This window comes from Hippocampus comes, unplaced genomic scaffold, assembly GCF_001891065.2.
Source record: "Hippocampus comes isolate QL1 unplaced genomic scaffold, H_comes_QL1_v1.1 scaffold371, whole genome shotgun sequence".
In the NCBI taxonomy this organism is placed as follows: domain Eukaryota; kingdom Metazoa; phylum Chordata; class Actinopteri; order Syngnathiformes; family Syngnathidae; genus Hippocampus; species Hippocampus comes.
Window position 1 is genome coordinate 245,165 of NW_017805065.1, and position 16,532 is coordinate 261,696.

A 16,532-nucleotide genomic window follows, 5' to 3' on the forward strand; every position below is an offset into this window, starting at 1 on the left:
ATTTGGGGGCTGGGGTTGGGGATTTGGGGGCTGGGGTTGGGGATTTGGGGGTGGTGGTGGCAGCGGGTGTGGGGCTCTTCACGGACATGGCTGGGGACTGGCTGGACGATGAGGGGGTGGGCGTCTTGGAGGGCGGTATGACAGCGGGCGTGGCCATCTTGGCCCCGCCCAGCTTGGACTCTGGGATCTGCTCTCCGTGGCGGTACACGCTGACGGTGATTTCCACAAACTCGCCGCCGTACTTGTTGCGCACGTTGATGCTATACTTGCCGGAGTCTTCGGGCGTGACCCGGTTGATGAGCAGACTGGAGAACTTTCCGCTATCAAAAGTGATCCTGGTGTGCTCGGTGGAGACCACCTCCTGCTCATTCTTGAACCAGGTGACCTCAGGGGTGGGGTCGCCCCACACGGTGCAAGTCAGGCTCAGGGACTGGAGGAGGCCAAAGGGGAAGGCAATGTACGATTTGAGTTCCCGTCCACGCGACACACTGTCGCCGGTATTTACGGAGGCAATGAATGTGGGTCAAAACGGGGAAAAACCAGTGGACCGCGTTTGCAATCGGAGACGAGGTGCGGGTCCGCCAAAGTACGATTTGAGTCCCCGTCCACGCGACACACTGTCGCCGGTATTTACGGTGTACCTTATCCTCCATGATGGTGACCACGTCGGGCAGGCCGCCCAGCACTCGGCCACGGTCTGATGAGACAAACAAAAGCGTCGGCGGCGCTCACTTTGAGTGAGCGGATGCCAGCGCTGACATCGGGGCCCCTGATACTCACTTTTCTCCGCAAAGGCAGCGGCCCTGAAAGAAGGCAACGCGTCAAGTTCGATGAAGAACACGCTGTGAGAAGACAGCGTCAATATTGACACTAAGAAAGGACTCACTTTAGTCTCAGGTACTCCTCGTAGGCGTCGGTGTAAGCTGCCGAACGACAAAGGACATTTCAATGTCTCGTTCAAAGCTTCCATTGAGTCACGGGGCTCAGAAGTCGAACGTATGCGACAGTCAAAATGGCAATCCGATTTCCCGCGCTTTGGTGAGACCAAGTTCACAATTTGGGCTTGGGGCCGCGAGACGGTTTTTATGCGCCCTGCTATGAAAGTTGTCCCGAACTGTGACGTCATCTGAAGGACACCTTCACCAAAGACCTTACCTTGTCCGGAAAGGTCAAAGGTCCTGGCGTGGGTCTTGACACCGTCTGAGATCTCGATGGTGTACAGACCCTTCTCCTTGTCGGACGGGTCGCAGATCTGCATCCAGGCCATCTCGGCCGTGCCGCCGATCCTCATCTTCTCCGAGGAGGCGATCTTGCTCTCCCTGCGGGATGTGGGGTGGGGTCATGGGCTAGCAACGGTGGCCTCTTGGGCAGGTTCGCTAATTGGCAGGTCGAGCCGCTCACACGTGTGGCTCGCGCTCAAGCCTGCGGTGTGCAAAAACTACTGACGAGCGTCACGAGTCACTACAAAATGATGTGACGCAAATCGAGAAACCACATCCACTATGTATAACAAAAAAAAAAAAAAAAGACAAAAAAAGTACAAAAAGTACAAAAGGTTAAAAAAAAACCAAGAGACAAAATCAACACCTTCCAAAACACGTGGCTGACATCTTGAAAAAACGACAGCACGAAGCGACAAGCGCCACGCACCGCTAACAAAGACAAGCGACAGAGCTCAAACGCCACAAACAGTACTTGTGTTTCCACGTAGTCTTCATCTCCTCCGTGTAGTAGTTCATGTAGCACTGCAGACGGATGCCCTCCGGAGTACACTGGAGCACCATCTCGGAGGCCGATTCGCCTGCAACGCCAAAATCCTGCTCATGGCGTACTTTTTATATTCGACACGCTATTTAATATACTGTAGACCAGTTAGTCCCCAAACTACGGCCCGCGGGCCGGATCCGGCCCGCCTCCGCATTTGGTCCGGCCCCCTGAAAATACCACAGTTGAGTATTTTGATTTATTTTTCATCGATGTGGATTTGTCTTTGATAATAAAGTTGGGCTTTTGCAATAAAATGTTCCTTAGTTCTGAACCGTTTTCATTTTTAACTATTAATTAGTAACTATTTCATAAAACACAGATACAATAAGGTGACATTTGGTGCATCTTTCTGTGCCGTTATCTGGCAACGCCAGAAAAAAAAAAAAAATTCGAAACCGGCCCCTCTAGAGAACGGGATCATGGCGAAAAGGTTCGGTAAGAGAAAAATAGAATGCAGGGGTATTTAACCCAAAGTGGACAAACGATGTTTTTGTTTTTGTTTCTTTCAGCGCAAAGAAACGTCTGTCAGTCTCATCTGTCAAGAGGCGGCTTCATTTTGTGTGGGTTTCTGGAAAACAATCCATTTTTACATTTCCGTACTCTTGCGGTCACCCTTTTTCTGTTCCAGACTGACCCCCGTCCCCCCATCACAGAAGCGAAAGCTTATGCGGCCCTCACAGGAAAAAGTTTGGGGACCGCTGCTGTAGACTCTCAAACTTGCTCTGTGCTAGCTCGGGTGAGGCTATAGCGCTACACAGTGGGGGATGGATTTAAGACCGGACCAAAGGCAAAAACAAAGACAAAAAAAAAACAAAAACAAAAAAAAAAACACTGAGTTCTGCCGTTGGCTAAGCTGCAGCGAGGGATCCTGGAAGTTATTTTCAAGTAAAAAGGAAAGCCTTTCCATTGTTGAAGAGGCTTTGTAAAGCGTTGTGGACATCGCTAGCTAAGTGCACCAATTGGATTTCTCATTTGTTGGACCGCAGTGGGCTTTCCATCCAAATGTTGTGAAAGCAAATGTCGTGAAAATACGCCAAACCAACAGGCGATTTCCGCCCGTTCGCATTTGTTCGGATTTGTTTGGATGTTATACGGGCTGCATCATGCTCATCGTGATCACATGCGCCGCGGTATCGAGTGCGGACCCACCGGCGATCCTGGCGAGGGCGTTGATGATGTCATCAAAGACTACAAAGGAAGGAGAGAAATTTGTGTCAAACGCCAAGCACGAAAAACAGGATCCCCGAGTGGGAAGTACCTTGCCCCGAAATGTCGTAGGTGGACGTGTCCTTCCCGCGCTCGTCTCCGATCACGGCCTTGTACACGCCCTGATCCTTCCTGGAGAACTGCAACCGATTGCTCAATCAATCCGTCGGTCGGTCGGTCGGTCGATACACGGGCGGATACGATGAACGTGGCCCGCCGGGCCCTCACCTGCGGGATGGGAAGGGTGCAGGCTCCCGACATGACGTTGGGCGGAGTTTCCGGAACCATCGCCTCGTCGTCTTTGTACCAGTGGAAGGCGGTCTCCTTTTTCACGTTGGCCACCTGGGAAGAGACACGCCCCCGCGCACGGGTTGATCGCCGCGACGCAAGACAAAGCCACAAAGGCAAGAAAGAGGCCGGGCTGACCTTGCAAGCCAGCATCACGCCGCAGTCCTCGGTCACGGCGAAAGACAGGTACTCGGAGAAATGGGCGCCTGCAAAGGGGAGGAAAAACCGCGTGAACCGCTCGGAAAAACGAGAGCCACCAAAATGAGGTCGGTCAGGGTGAGAGGCATCGTGAAAAACGCAAAACAAATATTTCCAAGACAAAGTAACCGTTCAAATGTTCTGCCCGCGGCGTGAAGGGACCAACAAAGAAGTTCCTTCATCCATTTTCTATTTCTAAAATTAATCCACCGATTAATCGTTTTTCCAGAATCCTATTCTGTCTATTCTGACGGACCACAAAAAAAATCCCTTTCAGTCGCGTCCACTGTGAGCAACTCCCAAATGATGAGGACAACCCCCCCGCCCCCCAACCTCCCTAAAAAAAAACAAAAAACGAAATACCAAACTACAAAATTGACAAAAACATCACAAAGAGCTGGAAAAGAAAATGTACGATCAATGACAAAGCAAAGTGCCCAACCCTGGTAGCTCACCTTGCTTCCTGACAAAGTCTCTCCTCTGCAACTCGGCTTCCTTCAGAGCAGCCAGGAACACTGCACGCACAAAGCCAAAGAACAAGCGTCAGCGTCTGTGCCGACGCGAGCGCGGCGAGCGGTTGCGGCTGCGGGTTTTACCATCTCCGACCAGGACCAGGGAGCTCTGCGTTTTGGCCTTGCCGTCGTGGATTTGCACCGTGTAGGTGCCCTCGCTCTCCCGGGTGAAATTCTCCACCATCATCTGGATGACGCCCGTGGACACGTCGTGGCTTATCTTGCGGCCCTGCGACAAATGCGGACGGATTGACGCACATCGAAAAGTCTCACGGACTCGCACCCGCAAGTCAGCCATTTTGGTCTGAAGCAACAACACAAGCCTTCAAGGACTGACTCCTCCCAGAGATTTGGGCAGACCAAATTTGGATTTTTTTTTTTTTCCCCTTGCTCAGCAACATGAAATCGTGATTCTCATTATTTCCACGCCGCTTACCTCGCCGCTGGTCACCTCCTCGTCGTTGACGACGAACCTGTACGTCACGGCGGGCGTCAGCTTGACGGCCTGCACCCAGAAGCGCACGTGGCCTTTCTCCAGGACCTCGTAGTTCAGGCCGTGCTTGAGTGGGACGACTGCAAAGGAGGAGACAAATTTTCCTCATGGTCGGGTTTCAAGTGACTCCCAAGTCACTGTGGAAAAAAATCAAGCCGGTTGATTCGAGTCACCGTTCATTTTAAAGCAAGAAGGGTCATGCCGCCCACTTGGGCTTGGCAAGTCACGCGGCCCTGCTCAATCATGACATTTATTGGCACGGACACTCAGTATCTGTACTTGCAAGTCAAATTCAAGTTTTGGTCCTCAAACGGATGACGTTGCACCTCCGGTCGGCGGTGCGCGATGCTCTGACAGTGCGAGCGCGCGATACTCACCGGGGTTCCTGATGTTTTTGCTGAGCTCCAGCATGGAGTTGAGCGCTGCGGGGCAAAGACAAACCAAGGTGAAGGGAGAAGCTTTGGATCGGTCAGAGGATGACTTCCTGTCATGGCGTACCGTCCTCGGTGAGCGTGTGGCTGGCAGAAACGCCGTCGGTGTCGGTGACCAGCACGGAGTAGCGGCCCAGATCGTCTTTGTCGGGGTTCAGGAAACTCAGTCTGGAACTAAAAGAGGCCAACGGTGTTCCCGGCATACTTGAGACTCGTGGATTCACATACGGCATGTTTCAGTTTTGCTTTGGTGCCAAGGAATTACAGGATGTTGAACCGAGTGCAGAAGCTCACGTGCGTCCTTTGGTGGTGACGGAGACGCGAGGGCATTCGCCGATGGGCTTGTAGTTCTTGGACCACACGAAGGCAGAGGCGGGGCTGACGTCGCTGGCCTCCAGGGACAGGAAGACGTCACCCGTTTCCTCATCCACACCGGCCACGATCTCCTTCGTGCCTGGGGACGCGAGCGAGCGGCGTCGAGGCGGACCTGCTCAGCGGAGCCTACAAAGACCGCCGGAGGCATTACCTGGAGGAGGTCTGGCGCAGACAGCCTCGGTCACCAGGGAGGGTCTACCGATGCCGTGAGTGTTGACGGCACGAACCCGGAACACGTACCACTCGCCCTCCTCCAGACCGCTCACCTGAAGGACAAAGTCCAGCTTGTTGCTCTCGTTTGTCCCACATCTTAGGACATTTTGTTTGCTTCGGTTCAGTGTCCTACACGATGACAAGGGGCACCTTACCCGGAGGACGCATAAAAAGCAGAAGCGCAACGTGGCGCGTGTGGGACGTTGCTACACAGCTAGTTTTTTTTGTTTTACAAAAGCGGTGGAAGGTGCCAAAGTTTACTGTTTTGCGGTAGCCAAGGTAGCGCAAGAAAAACAGCGGTACATCTGTTGGTCTCAATTATCCCGGGCCGAATTCTGGGGGCGGAAGCCCCAAGCAGTTCGGCCCAGACTTGTTCTAACCGCCTTAACTTCACCAGAAAGACTCAGATGTGTTTCCCGACCAGCCGTGAGACCTCGCCCCTTTTGCGTGTCTTCGGTCTGCTCTGAGGCCTTCTCCTGGTTGGAGGTACCCAAAAGAGGCCTGAACCACCTCAACTCCTCATGACGTTCTGCCACGAGTCACTCCCTACGCGCAAAGTCCTCAACCTATCTCTAAGGCACCCCGCAGAGATGCCACAACCACCTCACCAAGTTCCTCAACGGACCCCCGACAAAGCCGCTTGCATTCACGATCTTGACCTTTGGGTCATGACCAAAAGATGAGGGTCAGGGTGATCACGTTGATTGACCAAGACCGGACATCCGACAGGTGTTGCCGATCTCATTTGGACGAATCCCAGAGAACCCCCCCATCAAACTCGATAATCCGTGGCAAACAACCGTCGGATCTTCAGGTGACCAGATTGGACCGAGCCCTCCGCACTCTGGCTGGTATCTCACCTGCATGTAGCGCTGAGTGATGGCGTTCTCGTTCAGGGCGACAAAATCGCAAGAGCCCTTCTTGGCCATGTCCACAAAGTACCCGGAGACAGCGCTTGACCCCGTGTAGACCGGAGCTTTCCAAACCAGGACCAGGGAATGACTACGGACCTCGCTGAAGGTCAGGTCATAAGCTGGACCTTGGGCAGAGGAAAAAAAAACACACCGCAAATTTGCATTCGAGCTCGCAATAGCACGAGGGGCGATGGAAACGGGAACGCGACGGCGAGGCTTCCCCAAAACGGACTCACCTGGCTGCTCCGTGGTCCACGCCTCACACTTCATCGGCAGACTGGGGGCCGAGGGCACGCCCACGCCTGCCATGTTGGCCGCTTGAACTTTGAACTCATAGAAGGTCCCTTCAGTCAGATTATCCACCTAAGGAACGGCAATAGAACCTCCTTCTTAGACTGTGGTCGATCGGAGATCGGAGGTACAAACGATACCACATAGTCATTCATTGCTAAAGATTTCGAGGGTCCTCAAGCTTCGTCTCGCAGACTCCAGTTACGCCTCGTCGGTCGCGATACAACGGTGCCGCGGGGGTCCCGGACACTCACCGTGCACACTGGGTCCACGATGGCGCCCACGTTGACCTCTTTCCAGACCAGGGTGTCGACGTCTCGTCTGTCCACGTAGTAGGCACTGATCTTGGAGCCGCCGCAGCTCTTGGGGCTGCTCCAGGACACCGTCATGGAGGAGCCGTCGCAGTTCAGCAGGCTGATGCCGTAGGGGGCGCTGGGGGGGGCTGCCGCAAAAGTGACGGTCAGTGGTTTGAAGCAGGCGGGGCCTTCGGTGGGGACTTACTTGATCGAATCCAATTGGTTAACGGCACCGCTGTCGCGTTGCGATCACAGGGAGGAAAAACCAAACGACCGTACTATACGACACTACAATTGTTGTACGTACAAAGTCGTACAGCGGTGTGTCTTGGGATACGAGTTCCATTTGTTCCGTCGCCACACCCGTGTGTCTCAAAACACTTGAATCTCAAATGATTTTACCAATGGGAAAGGATGAAAATGCAAACAATCCGTTCTAAAAAGGTTGGTGGATGAGTCGTGAGTGCATCCGTGTTACGCAAAGCTGCAAATGTGACTTGTGACACGGACAATAAATCGCGTGAAGGAGGAGGTGGTGGGCGCAAACAATCCGTTCTAAAAAGGTTGGTGGGTGAGTCGTGAGTGCATCCGTGTTACGCAAAACTGCAAATGTGACTTGTGACGCGGACAATAAATCGCGTGAAGGAGGAGGTGGTGGGCAGATGACGGCAGGGGGGGGGGGCAGTGGAGGGTTCCGCACACACATTTTATACATACCATACTCAAACCCCCCACCTGGCAGAACAATAGAATCGCATATAACACGAACGTATGAAAGGAAAACCGAGCGGTTTGTGGTCAAAACTTCGGAGCGGTGCTCACCCAGGGCCGGCTCCACCACGATGGGTCCCGACTCCTGGGACTCTTCGCTCAGGCCGAAAACGTTGACGGCTTGGACCCGAAACACGTAGGTCTCCCCCGGCGTAAGGCCATGCACCACAAACCTGGAAAGATGCAACCCCTCGTGTGGAAGACAGTTTCACATGATTCACACTTTGTACTTGTGGTATTAGCATGTAAGCATTTGAAACGTGAGAATTGCTCGTGGTAAAGCTCGCTAATTGGCTAACTTTGATCACATTTGTCGTTTCCTCTGGTTGTTGTTGGGATGTACCGCTTTCTGTTTAACACGATGGAAATTAGCAAGAGCCGATGGAAGAGCTAACTGGCTAACTCCATCTACCCTGACATCAGACACGTTGCTGCCGAGGTGCACTGTGGAAAACTGTCTCTCTCAGTTGGTTTGTGATGAAAAAAATGGCCTCACCGTTAGCGATAGCGCACAGAAGTGGGACGCTAGCGGGGACGTGCCAGCTAACCAGCTAATTCGGTCAACATGGGTTTTCGTTTGGGAACATAGCCAAGCGGAAAGGTTGGCTGTGCCGTTTACTCGGGTCGCCTTTGAGACAGAGCGCTAAGACGGTTGCTAGCTAGCGTTAGTATTAGCCTGAGGGGCTCAGAAAAGAGGCACCGTAATAAAAAGCACCTGTTGAGTTTGAACGGTTTGTGGTTGCAGGCGAACCAGTCCTTGCTGCCCACCGCACGGGCGTCGATGTAGTAGCCCATCAGGCCTTGCTGTCCGTGCGTGGGCGGCTCCCACTGGACGAAGACGGACGACTTGGTGTTCCGGGTTGCGACCGGTTGCCCGGGGGCGGACGCCACGCCTGTTTGTTGGGAGAGACGGGCAGAAGCCGTTAGCGACGGGGCGGCGAACCGGGCGCGGACGTTCGACGTTGGGTCCAGGGAAGGGTGCCATCATTCACAGTGTAGGGGGAGGACACGCGTGAAACCTGTCGCAGGTCAAAAGTGAATCAAAATGCCCCGATACGTACCAACAGGCAGCGCGCAACCTGCAACACAAGGTCTCACATCGTCAGCGACTCTACACGAGAGGATGTGGATAAGGTAGCGCGTATGGGGCCGCCGTGGCGTTCCCTTACCGTCCCGGTCGGCCTTCCTCACCGGCTCCGAGGGCTCCGAGGCCCGCCCGACGCCGTATGCGTTGTACGCAAACACCCGGAAGAGGTGAGCGCCCTCGTCGGGCAAATGGAAGAGGGCCAAACGGGGCGAGCGAAGCTCCACGCCGGCGTTGACGCGATGCCACGCCTCACGGGGGCCACCGGGGCCACCGACGGCGACGGCAGCTGAACACTGAGGCACACCACACGCACGACAATAAGACCTTGGACTTGTTTGCGACCGAGGGCCTTTGGCGAACAAAAGACTGATCGGGATCGGCTTGTGATTAGGTCAGTGGTGTCCAAAGTTTTTTTTGGTGGGGGGGCCCAATACAGAAAAACAGGCAAAGGTTCGGGCCATGAGAGGTGACACACGGTGCCTGTGTACGACGCGTAGCTCCGATGCTTGGTCTCGTCGTGCCGACGGACATTATACTCCTTCATCACGGCAAAATCTTCGTCGTAAATCTAACAGACACGCTTTCCTTTGATTTCTTGGAAGAAATATTCATTTGAAATCTTCTGCCCTCACTCGCTATCTTTCGTTTCTTCGGTGCCGCCATTTCCGGTGACTTGTGGTCAATGTTTTTCTTTGCTTCATTTTGTTTAGCGGAGAAGCACCTTTTCCCTTACTGGCTCCATCTAGTGTTGAAACTGACAAGTTCAACAGAGTTGAGCTTGAGCGCCACCTGCGGGGTCGTATTCAACTATATTTTTTAGAATTTGCTGCGGGCACACCTTTTCCCTTACTGGCTCCATCTAGTGTTGGAACTGAGAGGTTCAACAGAGGTGAGCTTGAGCGCCACCTGCGGGGCCGTATTCAACTATATTTTTTAGAATTTGCTGCGGGCCAATAAAAACAACCTCCCGGGCCGCGGTTGGCCCGCGGGCCATAGTTTGGACACACCCCAGTTTAGTTTTTGGGTTTTTTTTTTTTTTTTTTTTTTTGTGAAATCAAAAGACCGATGGAGATCTCTTTGGGCTCAAGTGACGTTGTGAAGAAAGGACTTGGATTTGAAAGCTGTGCTTTGCGCTTGACTGCTCTTTGACGTTGAACGTGCCGCTTTCTCGTCGTCCCTTCATCGCGACAGCATCGAATCGCGTGCAGCAAGTCTCGCGCAAATGACCGAATGATTCGCGTGTCGATGGAAGTTCCTTCTGTCCAGGTCGTGCCCAAGCGGCAGGGGAGCACCGACGCATGTGGAATTCTTGACAATTCCAATCATTCATGCTAATTGTAGCACGTTCAAATTCCAAATTGCACTTGAGTGCTGCACGCACGCACACACCTTCTCCACGGCGTAGCAGAGCGGCGCCGGTCCGCGCCGGCTGGGCGGCGTCCAGCTGAGCACCACGTGTGTTTGGTAAATCTCGGACGCGTGCACGTCGCCGGGCGGGCCGGGAACCGTCGCCTGGCCTACGAACGAACGGCAGATGCCTGAGGAGTTGTGAGGGCGGGCTAGATGTGTGTTTTCGGGGTCAGTGGATTTTAAGTCAGGGTGGATTCAAAGTGGGTGAAAGGTTGGTTTGGGGTGGATTGAAGGCGGGTTTCGTTTTGATTTCAGTGGGATTAGAATCGGGTCCGAGGTTGTTTGATGGTGTCAGCGAGAAGGCGGGCTGAGGTTGGTTGCAGGCTGGGTTGGGTGTGGGTAGAAAAGAGCATTCAAGAATCTTGTACCTTCCGACTCACGATTCCTGGTGACAACGCGGTACTTCCCCTGGCTCTCAATCACTACGGGTGGGGGGAAAAAAAAAAAAAATGGAGTCGGACCCTGGATTTGCCGTCCCTGCAATTACCTTGGAGGCCACCTTCCATCCTGGCGCTCTCGGCGGCATCGAGGGCCGCGACTGCGTCGGAGGGTCGCGAGGCCCTGCTGACGCCGGCGCCGTTCACGGCTCGCACGCGGAAGCGGTACGAGTGGCCCGCCTTCAGGTCGGCGACCGGGTACTTGCACACCTTCACCGGGGTGTCGTTGCACTGCATCCACGAGTCGCTCCCCGCCTCGCACCTGAAAAAAAAAATAAAATAAAATAAAGACATCAATAACATTAGCGCCACATGCTAACTGCCACGTCACGGTTTATTTCAAACTCATTCACTCCCAAAGACGTTTTGAAACGTCTTTTCAGACTTGGTCTAGAATTGGCTGCTACTGAATGAGTTTTATTAAAAAATAAAAATAATGATAAGTGACTGGTGTCCACAATTTGGTTGAAATAATAGGATGCTCATTTTTTTTCTCCTCTTTATCCTTTGCAATGAATCAAAGCGTTATCAGCCGATTATTTGGTGCAATTTAAAAATAGATGATATATTTTAGCAGCATTAATTTGTTTTATTTCATGAATTGCTTGATGAAATAGTTTGTAAATGTTCCTGGAGTGTTGGTAAAAGTATGTGAATTGTCATCCATAAATTAAGTTTCATTTAAACGTTTTTGTTTTTTTTTACATTCGCCATTATTTAGATATTTTATGTACAATTGTTGATTTGACAATGGCACAACGATCGTTCCAAACATTCAATCTTATTATTTATGACTCATCGAACTGAACAACTGAAAAATGATTTTTGAAAAATTCGACTCATGTTGTGTATTTTACGTTTGGAAAAAAAAAAAAAGTTGACAAAAGATCATCCGTGCCACTTTTTGAATGTGATTTAAAATGCATTTCATCTTCAGAGAGAAATCATGCTAACATTTTCGAGCCAAAAGATTTCAAATTGATTTCACAAAAAAAAGTAAACGCATTGTAAATCGTTTATTTGTGAACGTGTTATTTTTTTTTTTTTTGAAATATTCGTGCAGACGAATTGAAAAAGGATCCAAATGAAGAAATTACATTGACCTCCGTTTGCGCGAGAAATACCGCATTGACCGTTGACGGCGCGACTGCTCAAAGGGGGTCCCCGCGCTACATGCTCAACGAACGAGAGCAAAGCCACCTGTCCACAAAGTAGCCGGTGATGGCCGCCTCGTTAACGGTGTTGGGCGGTTTCCAGGCAACCAGGATGTAGTCCGAGTTGATGTCGTAAGCCTTGACGCTGACGGGGGCTCCGGGCGCCCCGGCCACCGGCGGGGCGGCGTCTGGAAGAGAGTCGAGTAGCGAATCAAAGGCCAGTCGGAAAACCGCCCCGCGAGGCCACGCGACGCTTGATCGAATGCGAACGCGCTAACACGCAAGCACGGGCCACCTGAGACGAAGAGGTAGGCGCAGTGCTCGGAGGTGCCGTCTTTGGTGTAGACGCGGATGGTGTAGAGGCCCTCGTCGTCCTTGGCCAGGCGGGGCAGCGCCAGGCGGGCCACGCTGCCGGCCACCGACATGTCCACCAGGGGGCCGGGCTGCAAAAGTTTATCTGGAAGAGAGGAGGGAGAATTGCGGGTCAATCGTCGTGGATGGCTGGCACACTCATGAAACGATGTGTCAGAATCACCGAAATAAATTCCCACGGTTGCGGAATCATTGCGGAGGAAGGCGGGCGACTCACCGTCTCGGTACCACTCGATGCAGGGTGGCAGGTTGGGGAGGTCGGGGACCACCACCAGGGTGCACAGCAGGCTGGCCGACTCGCCCTCCACGCCGAAGGTGACCGGGAAGCACTGCACCAGGCTTACCTCCAGCTTACTCGAGTGGGCCCCGCTCAGACGGGGGGCTGCAATTCGGCAAAGACACAGACCACCACTCTGCGCAATCATCGGAGGAGCCCGGGCGTGGAGCAAAAAAAGAAGTCATCACAAACAATAAACCGAGAACGAAGACCGTCGGAAGCTCAAAATCGAGTCTCGTGTGGAGTCAAAAGCCAAAGAATCAAAAGGAGTTTTTTTGTTTCACGAGGCGAGCGGCGGCATTGTGGACCAACTGGAGACGCTTGCTGGAGGACTGGCTGACTCCACGGTCAGGTGCGTTGCGGGATCTCATCTTGAGAAAAGCGGTTTTCGAAAGTGTCGACCGTGTGTAAGATTTCGAGTCAGCGTCCTCTTACCCAGACCGATCTGGCTGGACCATGCGCCTCCGCTTGCGCCTGCGCGGACACAAAAGTTGTCATCGCGTCAGAAGTTTCCTTTCGGGGGGAAACATCAAGTGCGGCGCGTCGACTTACTCCTGACGGCGACCGCGGCCGCGCTGGTGGCCGTGCCGTGGGGGTTGGTGGCCACGGCGCTGTAATCGGCGGTGTCGCTCAGAACGCACCTGAAAATATAGATCCACCCGTGTTCAAAGGTACGAATCACAGAGAATCATTCAAGAGTGTGGAATCATTGTAAAGGTGGCGTCGTGATCGGGCGGCAAACGGCGGACGGCCGGTTAGCATGGGTCCCATTCCGGGCCAACGCCTCCCCCGCGCCTGCAAGGCTTTTTTTTCCGGCTACTCCGGTTTCCTCCCACATGACAAAAACATGCACGGCGGGTTAACCGAAGGCTCGAAATCGCCCCCGCGCCTTCATCGAAGCGAAGGAGTTGATTCAAAACCTAGTTTTTTTTTCTTTTGGCTTGAAAATGACTTACCTTCACTCAAATGATAAGTTGTCACGATTGGGCCAGCCAGCTCAACTTGGCCCATATTCTAATCCAAACACGGCAGCCCGTGGTCAATTTGTCAGTGGCCCGTGGCATAGATTAAAAATGACGGCGTTCCAATCGTATGCGGGGTCCCTCGTTATGACGGAACGCCACGGACCAGGGAGGTCCCGCCGAACGCGTAATTTGTGCGCGCGAGCTCGTTTGTGCTGTCGTACCTGCTAATGATCAAACTGTGGACTCCGTACTTGCTGTCAATCTTGTACTTCCCCGGAGCGCTCAGAGGGTCCACCGGGACGCCTCCTTTGTACCTGCACACAAGCAGAACTCTTCTTCTTACCTTGGGCTATCGCGGCAGCGCTCGGCGAGATCGCCGTAGGGCGCCGTGGAATGAATCACGGAATGATGCGGAAGCGTCGCGGCGCGCCGGGAGTACAACGCAGAGCGCGACGGCGCCGTTTGTCACGCCTCGTGGAATTTTGCAAGGACGCGGAAGCGCGGCGCACGGCGAAATAAACGGTCGCGGAAGACGGCGTGCGGCGGCGGCGCAAACTTGGATGGGAGAAAAGCTTGCGAGTGTCACCATCTGACGACGGGCATGGGGGTCCCCAGCACGGTGCAGAAGAGTTTGACGGACATCTTCTCCCACACGGTGTGAGGCCGCAGGGCCACGATGAAATCGGGCATGCGCGGGATTTCCCGCGGCAAATCCACTTTCCGGTACATCTTCTCCTTCACCTGACGCGGCAGACGCGCGCTTTGAGACGCAATATCGCGATCCCGATTTGCTTTGCGGACGGTGACGGACTGCTCTTGCCTCTCTGTCGATGGCCAGGCTATCCACTTGAGCCTTGGTGGCGATCCTCATCCTTTGGAGTTCCTCCTGGATGGCAGCCAAGCCCTTTTCCACTTTTCGACTCACTCGCTGGTACTCCTCGGTCTCTCCCATCTCTTCGCTAGTCCTGCGACAACGGTGCCGACAAATGAATGGCACACTCATGTGGAGGAAAATCGCATCGCAAGCGGAGTCAACCGCTTCGTATTGTTTTGGGAGTGAGTCATCTCAGAAACGAAATGGACGATATGATGGTATCACGTTGTCGACGGACAAAAGGGTTCATCGTACCAAAATTGGAGCGGATTGAAGGATGTCGCACAGCAACTGCCGCGATCGCCATCGTATCCTCTGATCATCTGAGTCAGTCGTATGACATCATATTTGGAAAGAATTGTATCACACCCAACCGGAATTGGAGGGAATCGTATCGTATCGCGTCAGGAATAGCTTTTTTTACGTCCTGCGACTGTATCGCACCGTCCGTGATATCGGACTTCCTTGACTCACTTGGTATTCGTGACGCTTCGTGACTTGACAAGAGACGCCTGTTTACATGTTATTCTTTTTATTTTGAATGTCAATACCGAAAGCAAGGTTGTCCAAATTTTATTCTTTTGATTTTGAATGTCAATACCGAAAGCAAGGTTGTCCAACTCGACTCGGGACTCGCTGAACGCAAGTCATGCTTACCCGCAAGCGGAAAGTGAAGCGTCGAGACTTACTGCTGCCTCGACGCCGGGGGGATCCTGACCGCGGGCGGGCGCAGCCGGGTGTCATCTTACGTCTGAGAATAGCGCGACGCGACGCGACTCGTGTCACCCTCACCTCTGCCGGAACACCGGGATGGTGTACGCTGCTTCCGCCATCGCCTCTGTGGCCGCAGCCTGCATCTGCCTCGCCGACTGGGAACGCGACTTTCTGCTGATCGGGAGGAACAAAAAGTCAGCCGCGGTCATTTTTTTTTGCCTCACCGCCGGTTGTCGTGGCAACTTCGGTTGTGACATGCCTCACAAGCAAGCGAACTGTTATTTTTTTTGCCACCGAAGGTCACTACGGGTGATGATGACTGAAAGAATGACATCTGGAATACATGTGGCCCTTCGAGATAAAATGAGAAGCTCGGTCATGAGGGAGGGGCTCAGAGTCAAGCCGCTTCTCCTCCGCATCGAGAGGAGCCAGAGGAGGCGGCTCGGGTATCCCATGAAAACGCCTCCCCGGTGAGATGTTCCGGGCAGGTCCTGGCGGCAGGAGGCCGCGCCGGAGAGACCATGTGAGGTGGCCCCGGGAAACACCTCGGGAAGAGCTGAAAGAAGTGGCTTGGGAGACGGAAGTCTGGGCTTTGCTGCCGAAGCTATTGCCCCTGCGGTAGAGGACTACAGTGTTGGACTACATGGAGCAAGATGTGTGCCTGGCAGTTGGTGTTCCAGTCGCTTGTGGTCAAAAAGTGGGTCACCCTCAAGGAGGCGGCTAGGGGCCGGCGGCGGTGGCTGGAGTACATGACAACATGGCACCCCGCAGTGCCTCTCAGACATCTTCCTAAGCGGATAACCTCATTAAAAAGAAAGAAAAAAAAACCCGAGACACGGAAGCAACGACCAGAAACCGCGGCAACAAGTCAAGCGACAAGCCATCCCACCACGAGCTAAGCGAAAGCGCCAAAGCGGCAAGGGGCTCTCGGGCAAAAGCAGAAAGCTTAGCGGGAAGCTGAAGACCGAAGGCGACCGGGCTCGTGCCCTCACATGTGGTTCCACCGAGTGTTTTCGGACCACGTCAAACCATTTGGAGAATTTCGCTGAATGACCGAACCCAGCCAAAGTCTGCGTAGCGCACACGCGTGCCAATCCAAACGCGGCCAAGCGGCGAGAGGCAGCGTCCCGGCGTACCTTTGCGCCGTCTGCAGCGAGACGACGCGCTTGCTGCTGTACTGATAAGCCAGATCGCTTTTCACTTGGCTGTGGCTCTTCCGCTTATACCAGGGAATGACTTTGGAAGCCATGACGGACAACGCTGGAAAGGGAGGAGGAGGAGGCCTTGTGGGGGACCAAGGCAAGGAAGGGAAGGGACACCAAACATGTGTTAGCCATCACGTCGGCACCTGTCCTGCTGTCGTATTTAAAAATATGACCAGGGAGCGCCGTCGGAAAAGGATTTTACGACGGGACGATCGGCGTATTCATCCACATGCGCATACATACACACACACGGACACACACACACACACACACACACATATA

At 53.5% G+C, this 16,532-nt stretch overlaps 1 protein-coding gene across 1 annotated transcript in view; it reads right to left on the reverse strand.

Annotated features, from left to right (window-relative positions):
- Positions 1-16,319, reverse strand: part of myom2a (myomesin 2a) — a 16,833-nt gene extending 514 nt beyond the window's left edge. Inside the window, exons 1-36 of the mRNA XM_019864527.1 lie at positions 16,182-16,319; positions 15,124-15,219; positions 14,278-14,422; positions 14,044-14,198; positions 13,679-13,771; positions 13,045-13,133; positions 12,928-12,966; positions 12,433-12,597; positions 12,139-12,300; positions 11,890-12,031; positions 10,752-10,951; positions 10,621-10,674; positions 10,232-10,359; positions 8,925-9,135; positions 8,471-8,648; positions 7,807-7,928; positions 6,943-7,130; positions 6,634-6,760; positions 6,344-6,522; positions 5,422-5,536; positions 5,190-5,349; positions 4,963-5,069; positions 4,842-4,886; positions 4,408-4,544; positions 4,056-4,200; positions 3,915-3,974; positions 3,400-3,467; positions 3,202-3,315; positions 3,026-3,113; positions 2,917-2,955; positions 1,696-1,801; positions 1,156-1,319; positions 887-923; positions 781-803; positions 642-697; positions 1-430 (exon numbers count right to left, since the gene is read on the reverse strand). Coding sequence (XP_019720086.1) covers positions 1-430; positions 642-697; positions 781-803; positions 887-923; positions 1,156-1,319; positions 1,696-1,801; positions 2,917-2,955; positions 3,026-3,113; positions 3,202-3,315; positions 3,400-3,467; positions 3,915-3,974; positions 4,056-4,200; positions 4,408-4,544; positions 4,842-4,886; positions 4,963-5,069; positions 5,190-5,349; positions 5,422-5,536; positions 6,344-6,522; positions 6,634-6,760; positions 6,943-7,130; positions 7,807-7,928; positions 8,471-8,648; positions 8,925-9,135; positions 10,232-10,359; positions 10,621-10,674; positions 10,752-10,951; positions 11,890-12,031; positions 12,139-12,300; positions 12,433-12,597; positions 12,928-12,966; positions 13,045-13,133; positions 13,679-13,771; positions 14,044-14,198; positions 14,278-14,422; positions 15,124-15,219; positions 16,182-16,294 — 4,480 coding nt within the window. The 5' untranslated portion in view covers positions 16,295-16,319. The remainder of the gene's footprint in view (positions 431-641; positions 698-780; positions 804-886; positions 924-1,155; positions 1,320-1,695; positions 1,802-2,916; positions 2,956-3,025; positions 3,114-3,201; positions 3,316-3,399; positions 3,468-3,914; positions 3,975-4,055; positions 4,201-4,407; positions 4,545-4,841; positions 4,887-4,962; positions 5,070-5,189; positions 5,350-5,421; positions 5,537-6,343; positions 6,523-6,633; positions 6,761-6,942; positions 7,131-7,806; positions 7,929-8,470; positions 8,649-8,924; positions 9,136-10,231; positions 10,360-10,620; positions 10,675-10,751; positions 10,952-11,889; positions 12,032-12,138; positions 12,301-12,432; positions 12,598-12,927; positions 12,967-13,044; positions 13,134-13,678; positions 13,772-14,043; positions 14,199-14,277; positions 14,423-15,123; positions 15,220-16,181) is intronic.
- Positions 16,320-16,532: the final 213 nt, after the last annotated feature.